Source organism: Dryas octopetala, chromosome 6 (genome assembly GCF_963921425.1).
Source record: "Dryas octopetala chromosome 6, drDryOcto1.1, whole genome shotgun sequence".
Classification (NCBI taxonomy): domain Eukaryota; kingdom Viridiplantae; phylum Streptophyta; class Magnoliopsida; order Rosales; family Rosaceae; genus Dryas; species Dryas octopetala.
This window is the reverse complement of record NC_141371.1, coordinates 4,354,454-4,376,512: the sequence shown is the minus strand read 5'-3', so window position 1 is coordinate 4,376,512 and position 22,059 is coordinate 4,354,454. Positions and strand designations below refer to the sequence as shown.

Below are 22,059 nucleotides of genomic sequence, written 5' to 3'. Positions count from 1 at the left end.
TTCATTGTCACACTTAATGTTTGTAAAAAATTGCAATGTTCCCCCTCTATCAAGTTTTTTTATTAATGGCTCTTTACTTACAGTTAATTAAAAATAAGTCTAATTTTGAAAGGTCATTCGGATAAAACCATATAAGAATTTAGATTTGTACTTAAATCCAATTTTTTAGGCTAAGGTCTAAAAAATGGACTTTTAAAATTTTTTAACTCATATTAACTCTTAAAATTAAGATAATTAGTATGAATTAATTTTAAAATTATGAAAGATAATATCCGACATTTTTATTACATTTTTTAATTAAAACATTCAAGATTATCTAGTTTTTATGTTTTATAATTTAAAATAATAAAAGATAATATCCATTTAAATTATACAAATATCAAAAAAATGCATTAACACACAAAATCGAAAATAATCAAACAAGTAAAAAAAAAAGTATATATAGGATTGAAATCATAACATAACGCCAATAAACCATTGATTGATTGGTACAATTGAAATGTACCTATAAAGAAATTTTTTTCTTATTTGATTATTTTCTATTTTTTGGACCGTAGATTAATATAATTTAAATCCCACAATTAATTTTAGGATAATATGATAATATGATAATATGCTAATATTATAATATTAATATAATATAAAACTAGGATAATATTAAGATTTAAATATTATTAATTTTAGGATAATATTATACATTTTTGAAATTAAAAACATTTGGACAATATTTTTGGACCTCAGTAAAAAATTAAAAAGTATTAAGGTATAAGTCTAAGAGAGAAAAAAAAATTTGACCGACCTGTAAATGGCTCTTTTACTTATTTAGAGTATATGAGCCCCATAATTGTGTTGGCATGGTGATAAATTTATGTCACATGAACAAAAGATAAAGCATGATCGAGTGTTCTTTTGGTTCATTTAATTTGTAATTTTTGTTATATTCATTTTTTCTTTTAAAATATAAGATTTTTTTAAGAAAGAAAAAATATATATAAGAGGTTAATTGGCTTTCTTATTATTTTTCTAATATAATTTTATCGTCACGTCAATAAAAAATAGGGTCGATCAACACATATTTAGTTAGTAAATTTGACGAAAAATTTAATGGAAGGAAGACTTAATTTGCAATGTCCCTCAAACTTTAGGTTTGACATTAAAATGTTTTGAACATTGGATATTTAAGTGAAAAATTAACCTTACTTTAAGGGTGTAAGTGTAATTAACCCAACCAATTAATAAGAGTACGTCTTCAAGTTTTTTATTTGTATTGACTAATTGACCAATAATTGGACAATAAAAAAACAAAAACAGAAGACTGATTTCCCTGTAATTCAAACTTGGAGGCGGTCGATACACGTATATTCGGATTCATATATACTAATTTACCCAACATGGCCAAATATAAAAATTTATATATATATATTTTAGGGGAATATAAAAATTTATATATACCCACAGGCCAAAAATAAAGGTCTATATAAACCCACTTGTGACAAGCCCTCCTTCCACACAATTACGATAAGCAAGCTCATTTTTCAAGATTGTATCTTTCCATTCCCTCCAAAAAAAAAAAAAAAATTGTGTCTTTCATAAATCAAAATTTGATTTAGAGTGTTCATATTATCCCAAATTTATTTTTATCATGGATCAAGGAAGCACATCATCAGCAAACGCATCACCAATTGTATATGTTCATCCCGCGGTTCCGATTGTCAGCCCTCACTTTTGCACTCCCAATCCTATTGATCTTGTGATTGTGAGGAAAGTTATGACATTAACCAATGGTGATTTTACAATGACCGATATTAATGGTAACATCATTTTCAAAATGAAAGGAGCTCATTTATCTCTTCACGGTCAGCGAGTGTTACTTGATACTGCTGGATATCCCATAATCACTTTGCGAAAGAAGGTAATAAATAATCAAGTTTTGCTAGTTCATTATTAACATTTGCATGATAAATACAACTTTATATGGTACAAATTAAGACACCATATGCCATAAAAAAAGTTGTCAGTGAAAAGTAAATATATTCATAATAATAGAAAAGTGAATCTATTATTTAAGATCTAAGAGTAAAAAGTATGTGTTTGTTTGTATGATGTAATTTTCGTTTGATGACATCCTATATATATATTTGAACTTACTGATACAATTAATACAACGACAGCCAAAACGAGCTAGCCCTTTGATTTTGATCAACTAACCGATTCACGTATTTATGCATGTATAGTTGAAAACTGCACATAATAGATGGGAAGTGTTTAGAGGGGATAGCACACACTACAAGGACCTGGTTTTTAGTGCTATGCGGTCTTCAGTGCTCCAATTAAAGACCCAATTGGATATCTTCTTATCAAATAACACAGCAGAGATTGCACCTGACTTCAGGGTTAATGGAAGTTGGCTTGAACGATCATGCATCGTATATGCTGGGAACTCCACCAATATTGTTGCCCAGGTAATTCTGTTTCATTAATTTTTTTTTTAATCAAAATAGATCATTAATTTGACCAGCTAAACTATTATTTCCTTTTTTTTAGAAACAAATATTGATTGGTATATAAGTATATAATATTGCAGATGCATAAGAAGGATAGTATTAGGAGCGTGTTGTTTGGGAAGGACAACTTCATGGTGACAGTCTATCCTGGAATTGACTATGCATTCATTGTGGCGATTATTGTGATTCTTGATCAGTTTTAATCGTGATTCTCACATTTTATAAACTACTATCTACTAGTTTGTTGTTTATGTAATGTAATTTGCTTCTCCTCCCTCTCTGTTTTTGGTTTGGCCTTGTTGTATTAGTTTTCTCTCTTTTCTCTGTTCCCGCCTTTATTTTGTATTTTGTCTTGCTTTTTCTGCCATGGTGGCCAATAATGTATTATTCAGAATATGTAAAAAAAAAAAAAAGCCACGTTTAATATCAGCTTATTAATGATGTTGAGTTGTTTTTGGATCTACTTTTGGGAAAGGAAACAAAGGATGTTAGTGCGCCTTCCTTTGTGTGGTTTCTTTGATAATCACAAAGTGCTTCTTTTCCTTTTCTTTTTTTCTATAAAAATTACAATGTGCTTTCTAAATTTTTCTTTTTGTGAAAGTCCTTTCTTAATCTAATTAATCTACTCAGAAGTCAACTTCTAAAGTAGAAACAAAATAATGCAGTCGTTCAGTCACGTTCAAGTTTCTACTTTATAAAGATTGGACCCCTTTCTCTCAAGAGTCCAGATACCTTTGGACAATTATGGATAAATAATTAATTAGTATCTCATACTCACAGTTCAGTTGACCTCATAAAAAAAAAAAAAAAAAAAAAAGGCTTAAAAAGACATCTTACCCAACAAGTAACAACTATCTTTGTCTCTATTTGAGCATATAATTTAATTTTGAATAATTAAAACCATTTTATACCTTTGACAAACTAGCTATTAGGAGGAATTCGAATTGAGAAGACAGTCTTCCAATGCTTTTACATACACAGAAAGGTCTTCGACACAGCTGCATGCACAAACAATTGGACCATAAAGACTAAAGAGTACATCAGAACTCCATTGCAGACAAAGGAATATCATGATATTGAGTACATAAAGAGCTTGCTAGTATAACTACCATTGATAAACCTACCATAACCTTGCAACCCCAGTGGACATCCATCTCTTGCCGGTTTAACACATAATGTTTCACACTGAAGCTTTGAGGTCAAGTCGATCATGCCACACATTTGGTATTGGTGTATTAAGGAGATCTCCTAAAATCTTTGTTTATAGCAAGAACTCCCAAGTTTGACAAGTGTTCATTACAAGAGACCACAATGCTTTGTTAGGGAGCAAAATATGTGGGTCATATTAAGCACAAAGAATATCAAGAAAGCCCAATTCGTCTTTTTGGACAAGTACTTATGAGTTATGAAGTAATTAGCATACATGTTTAAGAGCAAGAGATGTTGCAACTTTGTCCATACAAATCTTGGAAGCCATCACACCGGGACCTTTAATTAAACAATGAAAACCAAGACAACAAGTCCTTGCAAAAGTGCTTATTAGAATAAACCTGTATGTGGAATCCCTTCAACCTCCAACAAAGACTGAAGTGTACCATCTTCACCAATGCATCCATGTACTATAAAAAACATTAATTAGATAAACCTCGTAAGTACTTTAAAATTTTGATGTGTTTGAATCTTTTGATCTCTAATTAAGCACAGTTTTTAGCTAGAGCCTGGTCACACTCGTATAAGTTGTTCTAGATTCTAACCAAATGTGGTCACAATAATGCTGAGTTAAAAAACAATGAGGCCAAAAAAATAATAATAATAATAAATAAATCATTTAAAGTTTATGCATACCATAAACTATAAATTATACTAGCTTAGTTTAGCTAGCTAGCTCATGCAGATGCATGTTGTTCCTCTAACAACCTCAATTACTTGGAAATTAACTTAGGACAAAAGGGACCACTTTAATTAAGACTAGTAATAATGGCCAAGGCACGCACTTGTTGTTTCTGGTATATAGGTTATCTTTGCATTAATTCAATATTCTGGCTCTTAACCAAAAAGAGAAAAGAAAATTAAGCTAGTCATAAAAAGGCTTAGCTTTATCTGGTATATATGTAATCTTCATTAATGGGAGCTAGATGTCTCTTTCTTATTTATCTTTGGGCATGCAGCGGTCCCAACGCACCAATCTTCTCTGTGATCAGATCACAGAGAAGATTGCGTTCTTGGTAATTGCTTGCTTCAGAACCCCAGCCACTCCCTGCATATATGCAACTCTCTTCTTTATACAACTAGCTGCTTCTTTCCCATCTAGCAATATCCAAATTTCTGCTGTCTAAGTCTCCGTGCCCCCATCTCTAACTCCTCAACGAAACGACATGTAATTTTCATCTCCGAACGACACCGTGTAGTTTGGGTTGGACTGAGCTGGGCCTATTACAAGTAAACATATTGGGCTGGACTGACCAACCCAAACGATAAATAAAATATGAGCGAGGAATGAGTCGAGGCTACATTTTCAACCCTCTAGAATGCTGCTTAAAAGTCATCGATCAATTGATTCTTTGATTCCATGTCCTTGTATTGACTTGCTCTTATTTCAAACGAAGAGGCGGTCAATATACGAAACACGTTATGGCCTTATCTTCGTTTTATTTAACATCAGTCTATCAGAGAAGATTTATATATATACACCCACATATGAATCAATGGCACAAGATTCCCTTAATTTCCATAAATCAGAAGTTGATAATTTAGAGCTAGGTAAGTGTTCATCATCCAATTACATTAATTCATTCTCTAATAAATGGAACAAGCAAGCCCACCATTGGCGAGTGCACCATCAGCAAGCGGGTCATTTGCAAGCGCGCCATTAGCATATGCTAATCCAGCGCTTGCCATCATCAGCCCTCACTTTTGCAGTCCTTACTCTGTGGATCTTGCAATTGTGAGAAAAGTTTTGACCATAACCGATGGCAACTTTGCAGTGACTGATGTGAATGGTAACATCATCTTCAAAATGAAAGGAGCTCACTTGAGCCTTCATGATCGCCGAGTCTTATTTGATACTGCTGGATATCCCATTATCACTCTGCGAAAGAAGGTAATTTATAATAATTAATCAAGCTTTTCTAGTTCAATAATATTTTGTATATCCTATTTTTAACTTAAGAATACAAATAGAACAACATTCAAAGTTGGTCTTTGATTTAGATCTAACTTATTCATGTATTTATGTATGTATAGTTGATGACTGCACATGATAGATGGCAAGTTTTTAGGGGAGATAGCACAGAATCCAAGGACCTGGTTTTTAGTGCTAAGCGGTCTTCAATGCTTCAATTGAAAACCAAATTGGATGTTTTCTTAGCAAATAACAGAATAGAGAATACACCTGACTTCAAGGTGAAAGGAAGCTGGTTTGAACGATCTTGCATTGTGTATGCTGGGGACTCCTCCACCATCGTGGCCCAAGTAAGATTAATATGTTGTCATTTTCATCATCAACTACATTACGTTTTCATTTCTTTATTTTTTATAAGAATATTAATTGACAGCTGGGATATATGTATGTAATAATTAATATTGCAGATGCATAAGAAGCACACAGTTAAAAGCGTTTTGTTTGGGAAGGACAATTTTATGGTGACAGTATATCCTGGGATCGACTATGCATTCATTGTCGCGCTTATTGTGATTCTCGATGAAATTAACAGTAATAGTGACGATTAATATCAACGATTGATGATCAGTTGATTCATTTGGATCGATCTGCTTTAATTGGGAAAGCATAGCATGTTAATATATTTGTGCTTTGCCTAATTGTTTTTGTGGTTAAACATTCATTTGTTGAACAAAATTTGTAAATAAATAATAAATATTACCCAACATAATTTCACCCAAATTCATTTATGGAAGAAGGGTTTTAATACTTTGGGTACGACCCATTCAAGATGGAGTGCATCTCTTAATTACAGTCTCTTGACTCAAGGGAATACCCTTTGATTCCAATTGCAATGAAACCAACGGATCATCTTGCAAGTGTCTGGATTTCCAATAGGTAAACGACCCATTGAAATTGAATTTATTTGTGATTGCGGTTGCACCTGTATTTTAGGTTGCCTACGTACCCATTGCAGGATCAAACCACACGTAGTTCCGAGTTTTTGGGAATTAAATGGGTGGATGACCCATTTAAATGATTTGTGTAATTTGGGTAGGGTTTAGAGCCCTTAGATTTGATTTGAGAAATTAATTCAGGGACTTTTGTGTGTAGAACTAATTTCTGAAAGATTTGGGTGGATTTGATTTGGTACGAAATTAATTCAAAGAAATTTATATGAATTAATTCCTAAGGGAATTTAGAGAATTTTGTGAATGAGGTTGAGTGTGAATTTTGCTCACATTGCCTACGTACCCATGATGGGATCAAACCGGACGTAGTTCGGTGAAAGAATTTGACTTGATTGGCTTTGTGCCATTTTGAAGTTGAATTTAGAATTTAGGATTTAGATTTGAGATATTTGGTTTTGTACCAATTTAAGAGAGATGATTTTGTACCATTTGAGAAATGTGGTTTTGTACCAATTTGAGAGTTTAAATTTGGGGTTTGGATTTGGTTTCGGTTTTATACCGATTGAGAGAGTTGGTTTTATACCAATTTGAGAGTGTTGGTTTTGTACCAATTTAAGAATTGGGATTTGGAGGAAAATGTGCCCATTAATATTTTTTGTATCATTTATTTGTTAAATGGTACATTCTTTTATAATGGGCTAACATGAATTTGAGAGAGTTAGATTTGATATGTGCCCACTATATTTTTTGTATCAATTATTTATTAATTGACACACTTTATTTATTAATGGGCAAACATGAATTTGGTTATGTGCCCACTAATACCTTTGTATCAATTATTTATTAATTGACACATTTTATATTTTTAATGGGCGAAAGTTAAATGGAAAGAGCCCATTAAGCTTTATTTAATTTTCTACCAATTAATTTTCTATTGGTACGTAATTTAATTTTGCTAATGGGTATTCTGATTTTGTGGATGCAAGCTCAATTAATTTGTAGACTTGCATTCTTAATTGCAAATTGCAATCCAAATGGGAAGTAGCCTTTAGCTCTCGTGGGCCCAAGCAACCACATGGGTTCACTAGCTTGATGACTTTGATAGCCAAATTGATAGAGAATAGCAGACCACTTTAGGCCTTTTGTCTTTCCCTCTTATTTGCTGCGCCTCCTTCCAAGTTGGACTTCTTTTGCATGCTCGGTATTACCCAACAAGGCCTCTCTTGCAGAATTTGGCATGAAAGGCCAAGATAATCTTTGAGCTTCCTTGCCGTAACTTGAAGAGGCAAGAGCACTTTCTTCCTTGCATGCATCAGTATAGCAGCAACACGAGCAACACGTCCCTTGTCTGAGTCTCTCTGCAGAGAGCAAGAAGTTGATCCTTATTTCTCTCATTTATTTTTTTCCTGGCTTGCTGCCCATTTGTTGTTTTTCTTGTTTTCGTGCCTTTCTCATTCTTTGTTTTCCTCGTCTGATGCAAAGGAAATATATCTCAGCCATAAGACTTGTTTTCTTTGTTGACTGATGGCAGAGAAGGTGATTTTTCTGCAATGTTTGTTCTGGCGACTGCACTTTTGCTTTCTACACCTCCCTTTCCTCAGCCTTTTGGCGTCCTCTTTTTTTTTTTTTTTTTGGATCATCTTAATCAGCAGATTAAATGCATTTTTTTGTAACTCAACGTACCATCGATTCGGCCCAACTCGTTCGGTGCTTGAAATATATGGATTTAGCAGAATCCTTTATGGTTTCAGCCGAAACCAATTTGGAGATGGATTCAGCCGAATCCTTTGATAAATTTTGGTGGTTTCAGCCGAAACCGATTGAGAGAAAATGGATTCAGCCGAATCCTTTGGTAAGCTTTTTTGGGGTTTCAGCCGAAACCAAATATTGAAAGGAGCAATGAATAAAAGAAATGTCATCTACCTAGCAGTGGCAAAGCTTTGGTGATGGCAAATACACGTTCCTCTTCTTCCTGCAGCCTTTCGGTGTCTTCTCTCCTCTTTCTCTCCCCATTCTTGTGAATCCCTTATGCTCTATTTATAGAGTCCATGAGAAGTCCAAGTGATGAGATCAGATGGAGATGAGATAACTCTCTCCATTAAATTTAAACTCATCAGATAAGAGATAATTAAGCTTTCAGATAAATCCACATTATCTCACTTTTCAATTTGTTTTCATTTGAAATTAATGTGGCACATGGTATATGGGGATCTTATCTCAACCTCAACTTTTGTATTTTTTTTTTAATTTTTTTTCTTTTTACGGTTCAACATCATTCATGTATATGTACGTTGGTTTCCAGTTTGCTGTTTTACTATATTTCTTTAATTACATATCCTTTGTTTTTGTATAGTTCTTGTCTTGTACTAGTAAAAGATAAACAACTATGTAAAATAAAAATCTAAGAAATTGGTTGTTCAGATATTGAGAAGACATTTTACTTTGTAATTACCTTGTATGTTACAAAAGATAAGCTTTATCATTTTATTTCGTGTCCCACAAATACAGTCTAATTTTTCGTCAATTTATTAACAAAACTCAACGGTAAATATATCCATTCAAATCATATCGAAATAAATCCAAAAATTAAAAAAAAAAAAAAAAACTTTTTTATCTTTTTTTCTCATATTATCCTCAAGTCATAAATCCAAATTGTCGGTTTCGTTTTTTGGTGATAAATTCAAATTGCTTCAACTGCTTCAAACGCCAGCGTTCTAAGCCTCTTGCTGTCATGAAGTTTCTTTAGTTGGTTCTCAGCTTTTTCTGCTAGATTCGCGATATACTGTGACATAAATCCAAATTGTCGGTTTTGTTTTTTTTGTGATAAATTCAAATTGTCGTTAATCCATGAAACGGATAATGGGATTCTCGCACGCGGTCTCGCCACTCGCCACCGCCACAGAATAAAGGACACATGGACAGATTCCCGCGCTCTGTGTCACCAAGTGAACGTGTAATTAATTGCACATCGATCATCATTTGTTAACGGACAAAGTAAAGTAAATACCCCCCAAAAGCAAAGCAGCTAGCAGCAGCGATTGAATCGGTGATCGCAGTCGAAGGATTCGAAACAGTGAAACGATGTCGTATGCTCTGCCTGTGCCTGCGGCTGGCCCCAGCGCCCAGCCGCTGGGCAACCCTGTGACGGTGGTGAGCCCGCAGTTCCACGCGGCCTACCCTGTGGATCTGATCATCACCGAGAAGATGATGAGCATCAAGGAGGGTGCCTTCACCGTCTCCGACGTCAACGGCAACCTCATGTTCAAGATCAAGGGCTCCCTTTTCAGCCTCCATGATCGTCGCGTCTTGGTCGACACTGCCGGTACTCCCGTCGTCTCTTTCCGACAAAAGGTACCATTTTTCACATTCTCTGGATTCGTTTTTTTTTTTTTTTTGGGGGAATTTAATTTATCCCTTCTTTTCGAGTTTTAGAAATTTAATTTATTCCAAAAATTCCATATGCCCTTTTTTACTTAATTGGATTTGGATAGCTATATGCCTATATATATATGTGTGTGTGTGTTAACTAGTTGGGTTTTGTTAAAATTGTTGATGAATCAGATATTGACAGCACATAGGAGATGGCAAGTATACAGAGGGGAGAGCTCAGACTCCAAAGATCTACTCTTCAGTGCCAAGAAGTCATCGCTGTTGCAAATGAAGACTGAATTAGATGTATTCTTGGCTGGTAACACAAAAGAGGACATGCATGATTTCAAGGTCAAAGGAAGTTGGGGGCAAAGATCATGCACCATATATACTGGAAACAACACGATCATAGCACAAGTAAGATTTAATTCATTATCATAGGATTAATAGGATGCATTGCATTTTTGATATTTGCATGCTTTAATTATATTTATTTAATTACTAATTAGTAAGCTTGATTGATCCATATCTGCATGATCTGCTTGATGCAGATGCATAAGAAACATGACGTTCAAAGCCATTTGTTTGGAAGAGATGCATTTGGAGTGACTGTGTACCCTCACGTTGATTATGCCTTTATAGTTGCTGTTGTGGTCATTCTTCATGAGATTAACATGGACCGAAGTGGGGCAGACTGAAAAAGCTGGTGGTGCTTCTTAATCATAAGTTCAAACTTGCAAATAAATAAGTGATCATTTCCTTATAATGTCACTTAATCCTGTTGGAATCACCAAGAGTTGTACTTTATTGTGTTTTATGGGAACCTTGGATCTCGATCTACTAGTTAATTGGGGAATCAAGGTCTGCCTACAAGTCTTCATTCATACATGCATATGCAGGTTTGACTTGATCTAGCTATTATGTAATGTTAGTTTCCACTTTCCAGTTTGCACTATGAATAAGATGTGTAATTAGTTGGAGTTTTTTGAACTTTTATCATCTCCCATTTGTCTTGGATCACTGGATTGTACTACATTATACTAAGCAATCACATGATACTTCAAAAGGCATTAAGAATTTTAATCAAAACACCCAACACAGATCTTGCACCATTCTGAAACTCATGATTTTCTCCCAAATGGCAAAACAGAAACCAAAACAAAACAGTGGAAGGGAAACCCAACATCCATATTGTTTCCAAAAATCAAATGAAATTCTAAAATACAAAGAATAAAATAGGGAGATTTCCACTTTTCCCACCCAACCCCTCTTTTGGGTCAGGTAAGGCAATTACAAACAAGGCCGTGTGGCACAGGCCCAATTCCATTGACAAACCTGCTTGTATCGCTAAAGTTGACACCGGCTTTCAATCTAGTTGGCCTCGAGCTCCAAGGTTCGAAGCTGGTACCTGAACCCTAGATCATTTTCACAGTGATTTACTTTTTTTTTTTCTTTTTACCTATTTATGTTCACAAGAATTTAGACATGCATGTGTTATTACTTATTAGTCAACGCTGCTTCTCCATATCATTTCTGGTACACTATGATTGCATTTGCCATGTGGACCAAATTGACCAATATTGGAAACACAATCATTCTCCATTTAGTCATTTTCTGTGAACGCAAAAAGCCTTCAAAAAGAATCCAAACCAGAAACTCCAACTTCAATTCAAAATGATAAAGAAGCTGACCAGAGTACAAAGAAGTTGATTAATATTTTTCGATCTACAAAGTAAACAAATTAATATTAATGTAGCTGATCAAATTAATAAAAGTTAATTACTTGGGCAACGATAGTGGAGGAGTCACCAGCATACACAACACAAGATTGCTCAAACCAGCTTCCTTTCACCTTAAAGTCAGGTGCATCCTCTACTGTGAAACACTTAATTTGCTAAGAAAACATCTAATTTGGTCTTCAATTGAAACACTTAAGCTTGGTCATAAAAGATAGCTAATGTATGACCCAAGTACTAGAAGAGTTTAATAGGATTTCCAGTAGCGTCAAGTATGACTAGGCTGTCACGCAAGCAGGAAAATGTATGTTTCACTTTGAAGATGATGTTATACCATCGATATCTATTATCTGTAACTGCAAAGTTTCCAAAAGTTAAGGCTACAACTTTTCTTAATTACGATTGCAATATCGACAGGGTGGATATTACTACAGTACTGAGGGCTAATGATCGAATCAGGTAACAATGCTGGTGGTAATAACATCATCATGATAACAGATAATTAATGTGGGATTACTGTTTAATTAGTTAACACCTTAATATATTCCTTGGCCAAAAAAAAACCTTAATATATATGTTGATTTGTCGAAATTAAGGCATTAATTAATTAATCTTGTTGATCAGGTTTCTTGGAATATTTATATGGGATGAGGGCCTGTCAAAATCATACATGGGTATAAAGTTTGTTTTACAGAATCATGGGAATTAAGTCGTCGATAACAAAGGCATGGTTTCGACCAAAAAAAAAAAAAACAAAGGCATGGTTCGCATGGATCGGAATTGACGTACGCGTACGACTTATATATGTTCTAGGAAATTCCATGTAAATAAGTTTGGTTAATTCATCTGATATAATCATATAATAGACCAAACACTCGGTCCAGAGTTGAAAGTTACCTCATAATTTACTGGGACTAGTGAAATGGGTTGTCTTCGTCGTTAGTGATTTGTTTTTAATATTGAATTTTTGTACGTGCCTTTCAATACTGGCAAAGTCTGGAGTGCAAGGATAAACAAATGGGATGTACGTTTCTAGTTAAATCAGAATTCAAGCAATGCTCCAAACAACAGAATTGTATTCTATATACATATTTCATGACAAGCAATTTATTATATTATATAGACTTTTTAACATTTTACCTACCTGAACTTTAGGGTCGTTCTCATTTTATCACCTAATAAAAAAACTGTGTCAATTTAGTACCTGAATTTAAAAAGTTTTGCAATGTGAGACCTTACGTCACACTTTCAATTAAAAATAAGAACATGTGTATCGCTCATGACCCCTTTTAAGGGGTTTTTTAGTCTTTTTATGTCAAATTAGAAATGTAATTAGAAGATTTTCATTATATTTTGGGGTATTCTAAGGGCAATAGATAAGATTGATTTACTTCTTTTACATACATTCTTTGTTTATCGATAAAAATGTTTCAAATACACTTCCAATTAGACATAAAAAGACTAAAAAACCTCTTTAAAAGGGAATTACATGCTTCGCACATGCTTATATTTTACAAAAAATGTGAAAGAATGTCATCCAGGTCTGATATTGCAAAAAATATAAGATTAAATTGGTAAATTGGTACAATTTTTTATTAAGTGATGAAGTAAGATCGGCCCTAAAGTCCAGGTTAGTAAAATATAAAAAATTTATTGTATATATTTAGAAATATAGTATATGTCAAGTAATCTAATAAGAGAATATTGATAAAAAAAATTCAAAAAAAAATAAAAGGTGCACAATCACAACCATTTAATATGACCATGAATTTTTGTACGTGCCCATCTTTTGACTTACTTTTCTTGCACACATATAACATTAATATTGGGACAAATTCATGTTCATAGTGCTGGTTGCATCAGAATTCATATATATGAAGTAGTGCCCAGTACTGTTCACTAGTATTAATTTGCTTCATGACTTTTGGAAACTCTGAAAATATTTTTGTGGTATCAAATTAATTGACAATGACTTGCACCTGTTTTAAGGGCCAGTTTAGTATTATTGTGCGAAAAAACAGTTGTGAAGTAAAGTCAGCTGTAAAATAAAATAGTTGAGTGTTTGGTAAAACTTTGTTTTTAAAAATGCTGTGAGTGCAAAAAACAGTATAAGTGTTTGGTAAATGTTAATATAAAGGAAAATGATATGGAGACAATCTCTTTATATCATTTAGTGTATCATCTTTCTAATAGAGATGGACCCTATTTGTATCGGTGGATCCCACCTCTATTAGAGATATGATACACTAGATGGTACAAATAGATGTCTCCTTAATGTAAAAGTGTTGTGATTGTGTATAATTATTAAAATTGATATGATGCTGAAAATGTCTTTCACTTATTTGTTTGGTAAAAATAGAATGTTTTTTTACTTGTTTTTTAAATTTTTTGCTACAAATTTTTATTAGCATTAATTTTTCTAAGAACAACATTATTAATTAAGTATGCCTATTATTTTTTTAGATATATTATAATTTTAATCATACAAATAAAATATCATAATTAATTATCATAATATAAGATATAAGACATATTTTTTAATTTAAAATAAACAAATAAAAATTATAGAAATCAATAATGGTATTATGGGTAAATTAAATATTCATTGCTGCTGTGATTTACTGCAGCTTTTAAAAGCATTTAGAAACCTGCTTTCTGTTTTTTTGTGGGGACTGAAGAGTTAAGAATTGTGAAAAAAATTATTTTTAATTTTTATTATCAAACATCAAAACTGCTGTAGATGATTAAGAATTATCATCCACAAAATTTTGTGGATCCTTCGCTGCAATTTCAAACGGAGTCTAAACCTCTTCCAAGTCTCACGGGCCAATCAAAATTAAAAAGAAAAAAAGGAACTTTGACCAGGAACGATATTCTATTGGTATTCTTTATTTGCTGGGCTTTATTGACAGACGAATATGAATGCAAGTTTCACGTGTCCATTATTTGAAACTGAAATCGATATATGGAATGTTTTTAATTTCTTGCAATTAATTTTCTTGGGTCTGCAATCTGATATATTAATGTAAATCCTTTATTTGTAGTCTTATGCTCTTACCTACCACCGGTGGCCCTCAAAGCCTAAACATCCACAACTTTGCACTAACCCTTTTTTTTGGCAATAACTTTCAACTTTGCATTAACCATTAAAGAGCATGTTTGGGGACCCTTTTTCCTTTGATTTAATTTCCATATATTCAACAATTAATTAATAGCTAATTTGAAGGTAGTAATTAATAGTTCGAGTAATGGCTACTCTCTGCAAGAATGAAGACGCTCATGATTTGGGTATTGAACCTCACTAATGACTTTCCTTTTTTCATTTCTCTTTTGGTTTGGGCTTGGAGGATGACAATTGATGTTTATCACATTGCTCAAGTCAAAGGTCTACAGTACCTAACCACCAATGTAGGTTCCAACTTTAGTGGTGGAAAATTCTAATTATAGGTTTATATCTAGGATAATGATCGTCCATGATCCATTATCTTTACTTACTCCATTAATATTATCATTATTTATGATATTATAAATATTGTGTTGTTTATTGTTATACATAGTAGCGAAGATTAGATATGCATGCAAAATCCACCTACACAATTTTAAAAGGGACGGTGATCTCATCTAAAAGTTCTTTTTTTTTTTTTCTGAAAAAAAGTCCTCTAGATGGAAATAATTTTTTTTTTTGGCCATTACTAGATGGAAATATAAATAAAAGGATCTTAGCATGAAAACAATTCAAAATGAATGAAGAATCTCTCGCGAAATTTTTGCATCCACTTTTAAGAAAAATTTAAGTACAATTTTATTTATTCATGAAATTGATTTGAAGACAAAACGAAATATAAACAAGGAAGAAAGAGTTGAGGAACGTTGAAAATAGTCAATTAACCAAAAATTTATATTTATAAAATTTCAATTAAAAGTTTTTAAACCTTAGTTCTAGCTCAATCAGAAAAAAGTCAAAAACCATAGTTTTAGGACAGAGTGATTCGCGCTTCACCCTTATGCTCCTATACTGCTATACATACTCCTACACTCATGTGGTGTGTAAGAATGCAAATAACATCTACAAAATTTAAACTAAAAATAGAACATCTAAAAAATTTTCACACGCATAAAAAGAAGATAGTGAGTTAAGATTACCTAATTATTCTTAATATAGAACGAAGAAATCAAATTTGGAATCGCTAATTTTGAAAATAGAAATATAATTAAATTAATTACTAGCTAGTTAGTGATTCAATATGCAATATTTAAGTAATTGAAAAAAAAGAGACAATTATCCTTTTGTGAAAACCTTGGTTTATAATTATATTTACGGAACTGGCACACATAAAAAAGACAAGGCCGGCCCTACAAAGACTAAAATAGAGTCTTCTTATCCACAAAGTCAATTATTCCATTATTGATTTTTCTAAGCTTATTATCACCACCACCAGTCACCACTCATCCCAACCCCAACCGGTCCTCCCCTTTCACTAGGAATTCAAGAATGGGGATCAGTCTAACAAAATAAATAAACAAAATATGTGACTAAAATAATAACATAATCAGCAAAAATTAAAAAAGAACAAAAATAAAAAGCAAAAGAGAAATTGCCATTCTGTGGTGACGTACACGAATACAGTATAGTGATTAGTGGTCCGTATAAGGAGCTAAAGGCCACAGCTCTGCGCGCGTTGAATCCACGTGGCGCGTGAGCTGGTGAAATTGAACTAGTTCGGAGAAAAGCATACTAAATTTGGCAACAGCTTAGGACACAACGAGAAATAAAGAGAGAGAGAGAGAGAAAGCCAAAGCAAATTATCAACACAACACTTTGTTAAACAAGAAAAGAAAGAGAGACAGAGAGACAGAGACAGAGAGAGAATCAAAATTCAATCTTTTTTCTTTAAGAAAGATAAACATTTCCAAGTTTCTTAGGGTTTCGAGTTTTCCTCCTATCCAAACAAAAAGCATGGCGGGTGAATTTTCCGCGAAAGTGAGGCGTGGGTTATCCTTTTAGGTGTGGTTCCGTTAGATTTTTTCGCCAAACAAACAGAAAGTTGCTGCTCTGCCAGAAAGTGAGAGAGAGAGAGAGAGAGAGAGAGAGAAGCAAAGATGATAGTAGCGATGTCGTCATCATCGTCGTCTTCTTCTTCAGCATCAGTAGCTGTGGACAAGGCGACGAGCGATCTTCTGATAAGCCCTGATTGGACTATGAACATCGATATCTGTGATTCCATCAATTCTCATCATTGGTAATATATGTGCTTCAAAAGCTCTTTGTTTTTTTGGTTTTGGTTTTTTCTTTTTGTATTGGTTCTTTGGGTTGACTTTTCTATTTGTGTCAGCTTAGGGTTTCTGATTGATTTGAAATTTCTTTGCTTTTAACAATTACCAGTTTCATACTACTTGCTTAATACAAATAATAATTGTTCTTTACTTTTTGGAAATTTCTGGATTTATGTGTTGGATGGAAATTGCAGGAGGATGTTGATTAATTGGGTTTCTTAATTAATTCTAGGAACAGAGGAAGAAATTAAAATGGCAGAGGATACCCTTTTAAAAGAAAAAAATTAAGTTTCTATATATATGTAGATGTCTTATTTAAACAATTTTTGTTTCTCTTTTTGGGACCGGAAACAAATTGAAGTGGTTTTTCACACTTAAGAACGGTTTCAACAATCTATAACTATCTTCTTTAGTATAGGAAGATTTTTTTTCTTTTTTCTTTTTTGTTTGTCAGAGCCATGTTATGTGATAATTCTGTTGTATCACAGTTTTAGTTTGTTTTTCAGCTTCTCTTCTTGTTAGTTTGGATAAATGAAACTAAATCATCAGCTATGATAAAATTAGTGCTTGTTGATTGATGGGTATGTGTTAAATTGCTCAGGCCGGCGAAAGATGTTGTAAAAGCTGTAAAAAGGAGGTTGCAGCATAAGAGCCCCAAAGTTCAATTTCTAGCTTTGACGGTACTTTTTATCCTCTTCACCTTCCTATTTGAATTATCTGCATGCATTTTTTTCTTTTTTTGGGTCAGAACTCAGAAAGTTTCTTTACTTTTGGTTAATTGTATGCTACTTCTACTTCTGTAGCTTTTGGAGACAATGGTGAAGAACTGTGGTGATTATGTCCATGTTCAAATTGCAGAGAGGAATATACTAGGGGAGATGATTAAAATTGTGAAGAAGAAGGTAAGTCTTAAAGATGTAGTTGTCTGGTAGAGTATTTGAGTTAGAGACACATTTTGGTTATGTTTTTCAAATTTTTGAAGCTTGGTGTTAGTTTATTTTCTGTCTGTCAATGGAGCTCATTGTTTCTTTTCATGAATTATATATAACTTGAGTCTATGGATGGCAGATCATGTATTCTATCAGTAATATGGTGCACTAGAGTTTTTTCTGGAATTTATGTTAACAAGACAGATGGAATTTATTGACCCGTTTATTCTTTTAAACCATAGACTTTGATCTGTAGTGTTTCTTTGAGGATGTGATTTTATATAATCCCTGCATATGTTTTTGTGTGTGTGTGTGCTCACTCAAATGGTCTGTTACTAGTGGATTTTTAGGGCTCAAATGGCCTGTTCTTAGTGGTTTTCAAGGCCTCTCTATGACTTAGGTAAATTTAGCTCTGGTGAGTTTAAAAACATTGATCCCATGTGTCGGCAATGTCCCAATGTATGATTTTATGACATTTTTTCTATGCATGCTTTTTTTACTGCATCAAAGTCTCTTCTCTTTATTCAGCATTGTTGGTTGTTGAACCTTCTTTTCCTGAGTGATTGACATATTCTTTTCGTTGTTCTATTTCACCTATTCTTTTCGTTGATCTATTTCATCTCTATTTAGTCCTGTTAGTATTTTTTTTGGTTAAGAAATTTCATCCCGTTTTAAAACACACATATATATATGCATGGAATTTCAGGCAGATATGCAGGTAAGGGAAAAAATCTTGATATTGCTGGACTCTTGGAAAGAGGCATTTGGTGGGCCTTCTGGAAGACATCCTCAGTACTACTGGGCATATGAGGAACTAAGGGTATACATTTAGCTATTTGGTTCAGCCTTTAATTCTTAATATCCTCTCCTGCCATGTGTCAATACCAAATCAAGAGAGTGTAATCTGCTACATATCTATTGTTGTGCCCAATTTTTTAGAACCTCTGTGTTATGTCAGAAATGTCTTTATGGATGTAACCCCCCCCCCCCCCCCCCCTTTCTGTTATATCTGTTAGGTTGGAAATAGTTGGCAAGTCAATTAAAGAACATCAAATTCTTCTGTATTTGACAATCTGAAGAAATATTGTATAATAATCATGCATTGTATGAATGACAGCGTTCTGGAGTAGAATTTCCCAAGCATTCATTAGATGCAGCTCTGATACTTACACCACCTGTTGCACATACAACACTGAGACATGCTCATGCTGGATATGGAATGCCTAGCAATTCATCGAGAAGGCTCGATGAAACAATGGCTGCAGAAATAGAAAATTTAAGGTGAGAGTTTGACTGTGTTGTCAATTCCTTATTGGTTCCTTACTGTTTTTTCGGTTCTTGTTGAGGATTTCTTTCAAAAGACTTCTATCCTCTGTGGTTTCTTCTGACTGATTTTTTTTTTTTTTTTAATCATAGTTTGTCAAGCCTGGAGTCAATGAGGGATGTTATGGAGCTCTTAAGTGACATGCTGCAAGCTGTGAACCCTAGTGACCGTTTGGTATGAACAATAATGTTTTCAACTTGTCCTCAAACTCGTGGGTAAGATGTTTACCATTTGTTTTTGTGTTTGTAGGCTGTAAAAGATGAAGTGATAGTCGATCTTGTCAACCGGTGTCGTGACAACCAGAAGAAGCTGATTCATATGCTAACTACAACTGGGTTAGTCTCTTGCAAACCCCTTTTTAGCAGGACCTAGTGGTCTTGTTTGTTCTTGATATGATTAAGATCGTTTCTCATTGAAATGTTTCATTTCACGAACCAGCATACACCTTTTATGCTTTTGCATGTGCATGTGCGTGTGTGTGTGTTGTGTGTGCCAGCAGGCATGTGCACATGTGTCTCTGTGTGTGGGCGTGCATGCGCGGATGTGTGTATTTGTGTGCACAACACATGCTCAAGCTGTGATTATTTTGCGTCACCTTTTCTGGTAATGTGCAGAGATGAAGAACTTCTTGCTCGAGGTCTCGACTTAAATGACAGTCTGCAAAGTTTGCTTGCAAAACATGATGCTATAGTTTCTGGTTTGCCTGTGCCAACTCAAGTTACAAATTTTAGTCCCCAACCAACTGAAAATTTTGCATCCAGTTCCAAGCAGACTGGAGTAAAAGACTCCAGCACAAGTGACTCTAGTCCAAGACCTAATGCTAATCCCTCTGTACCTGTTGGTACCATGACAAGGGTCCAGATTGATGAAGACGAAGAAGAGGAAGATGAATTTGCACAGCTAGCTCGAAGGTTGCTTACAACACCATCTTTCTCTATTTTACTATTTATGTTAGTGTTTTCCGCCCTTGCTCAGAGGGATGCAGTTCCATTACCCTGGGTCCCACTGTAATTAATTACCAGTTTGAGATTTACTGATAACTTGCATGAAAATTTGGTGTACATCCTCTCTAGCTTAAGCTCATATATTCAATTTGGTGTTGCACTTGTTCTATGAATCCAGGCATTGCAAACCACGGTCCATGCCTGCTCAAAGCACATCTCATGGCACCAATGAAGGTTTGGCATTGGTGAACACAAGCAGCACAATAGATCCCTCTTCGTCAGCAGCCTCAACATCTGTTCCAAGCAATGCATTAGCTCTGGTTGATCCACCGGCACCAGTTAAGACTACAAAAGAGCAGGACATGATCGACCTACTGAGTATCACTTTATCAACTACAGGAGCCTCCTCCGACACCCCTCCCAATCCTCCAGCATCAAACCCTCAGACTCCTTTAGCATCTAACGGTAACATGAATAAGGTACCTGTTTCCCCCAGTGTACAAGGGAATCCCTATCCTTCCCAACCTTATCCTGGAAATGTGGGGCTGGTATCCTACAACAGCTATGTTGTTCCATGGGCACAACCTCAATCCCAACTCCAACAACCTCAATTCCGGCCACAATTACAACCTCAACCACAGCCTCAGTTCCAGTCACAATTTCAACCTCACCACCCCCAATACTCATCTGGCTATCCTGCTCCACCTTGGGCAGCTACCCCTGCTTATTCTAACCATCAAAACCATTTGTCCTCCAATAACACGTTTTTGACTCCTCATTCCAACACAACCACTTCTTATATGCCGGTGCAAGGAGCTAGTCCTTTGCAGCACCAAAAGTCTTTCCCTGCAAAAGGAATCAATGGGTCAGATAACCATGGAGGTTTTCCATCAAGTTCTGGTCCAAGGAGCCCTGCCCCTGCAGCAGGACAAAAGCCCTTCATCCCCTCGTATCGATTATTTGAAGATCTGAATGTTTTTGGCAATGCAGATGGAAAGTTTAAGTTGGCAAACAGCAACACATCTTCTGGCTTCTCTGGAACTGCTGGCCAAGGTATGGTGGGTGGGAGGAAGTGAAATACTGGCGTACAGACTACAAACCGGGATATAGCTATGTGAATATATATGTTCTATATCAGTATCTGCATCTTCTTCCAGTTTGGGATGTATTCGTAGCGTTGCAGTTGCAGTTGTCATTGATCGTCAATTATCAACAATGGGTAGCTTTTCAGCAGAATCATTGCCTCTTAGACTTTGTAGCGTTTTTCATTATCTGAAGTGTTAATCCCTCAAAATAATGTCTGCAGCTGTACAGTTCCAATCAATATGATGAATATTGTTGTCCTCTTACGATTTTTCATGGATAGAGTGAACTTTTTTATTTTGGATGAGTTTTTAGGGATAAATTTTCGAGGAAAATAAAATAGTAAAAGTAACTCAATGCAAGAAATTAAAATCGAGTCCCAGTGCCTCAAGCTTTTTCACCACATATGCTGAGAAATATGTTTAAATAACTCGTCATATGAGTATATGACAAAACCCCCTTATTTCTTGTTGCTTTTAAACTGTAAATTACAATAAATATGATCACTCTAGAATCCCACAAATTTTCAAGAGATGATTACCCACGTCACCATCTATATGCAACAGTACGATTATGATCATTAAAGTGTGTTGCTTTTTCAAATTGAACAAAGGGATAGGACCATTCCAAATGGTCCAAGTCTATTTGGTCTAAATGGTATAAAGGTGTATGTATATCCAAAGCTGACACCGACTGTGATTAAGTTCTTGCACCACTAGTTCCTAGTCACAACTCACAAGCTCCTGGGTCTTGGGAACTGAGCTGTAGATCGGGGAGACGAAATACTAAAGGATAATGTTACTGTAACATTTTTAACTGATCATA

The 22,059-nt window shown here is 34.5% G+C and overlaps 4 protein-coding genes across 4 annotated transcripts; all 4 read left to right on the top strand.

The window, feature by feature from the left end:
- The first annotated feature begins 1,548 nt into the window (after positions 1–1,548).
- On the top strand, positions 1,549–2,806 carry LOC147281349 (protein LURP-one-related 15-like). Its single transcript, XM_086248714.1, has 3 exons — positions 1,549–1,912; positions 2,235–2,462; positions 2,585–2,806. Exons 1-3 carry the CDS (start codon positions 1,643–1,645, stop codon positions 2,705–2,707), a joined length of 621 nt encoding a protein of 206 aa, XP_086104840.1. The 5' UTR covers positions 1,549–1,642; the 3' UTR covers positions 2,708–2,806.
- Positions 2,807–5,292: 2,486 nt separating this feature from the next.
- On the top strand, positions 5,293–6,306 carry LOC147281348 (protein LURP-one-related 10-like). The gene is made up of 3 exons (XM_086247085.1): positions 5,293–5,604; positions 5,748–5,975; positions 6,093–6,306. The coding sequence occupies exons 1-3, from the start codon at positions 5,308–5,310 to the stop codon at positions 6,231–6,233; spliced, it is 666 nt and encodes a 221-aa protein (XP_086103211.1). The 5' UTR covers positions 5,293–5,307; the 3' UTR covers positions 6,234–6,306.
- Positions 6,307–9,192: 2,886 nt separating this feature from the next.
- LOC147281347 (protein LURP-one-related 15-like) lies at positions 9,193–10,934 on the top strand. Its single transcript, XM_086247083.1, has 3 exons — positions 9,193–9,926; positions 10,137–10,361; positions 10,496–10,934. Exons 1-3 carry the CDS (start codon positions 9,657–9,659, stop codon positions 10,640–10,642), a joined length of 642 nt encoding a protein of 213 aa, XP_086103209.1. The 5' UTR covers positions 9,193–9,656; the 3' UTR covers positions 10,643–10,934.
- Positions 10,935–16,508: 5,574 nt separating this feature from the next.
- On the top strand, positions 16,509–21,500 carry LOC147281346 (ENTH/VHS/GAT family protein). Its single transcript, XM_086247715.1, has 9 exons — positions 16,509–16,920; positions 17,556–17,634; positions 17,758–17,856; positions 18,590–18,703; positions 19,001–19,164; positions 19,300–19,381; positions 19,457–19,542; positions 19,822–20,118; positions 20,330–21,500. The coding sequence occupies exons 1-9, from the start codon at positions 16,781–16,783 to the stop codon at positions 21,225–21,227; spliced, it is 1,959 nt and encodes a 652-aa protein (XP_086103841.1). The 5' UTR covers positions 16,509–16,780; the 3' UTR covers positions 21,228–21,500.
- The last annotated feature ends 559 nt before the right edge of the window (positions 21,501–22,059 follow it).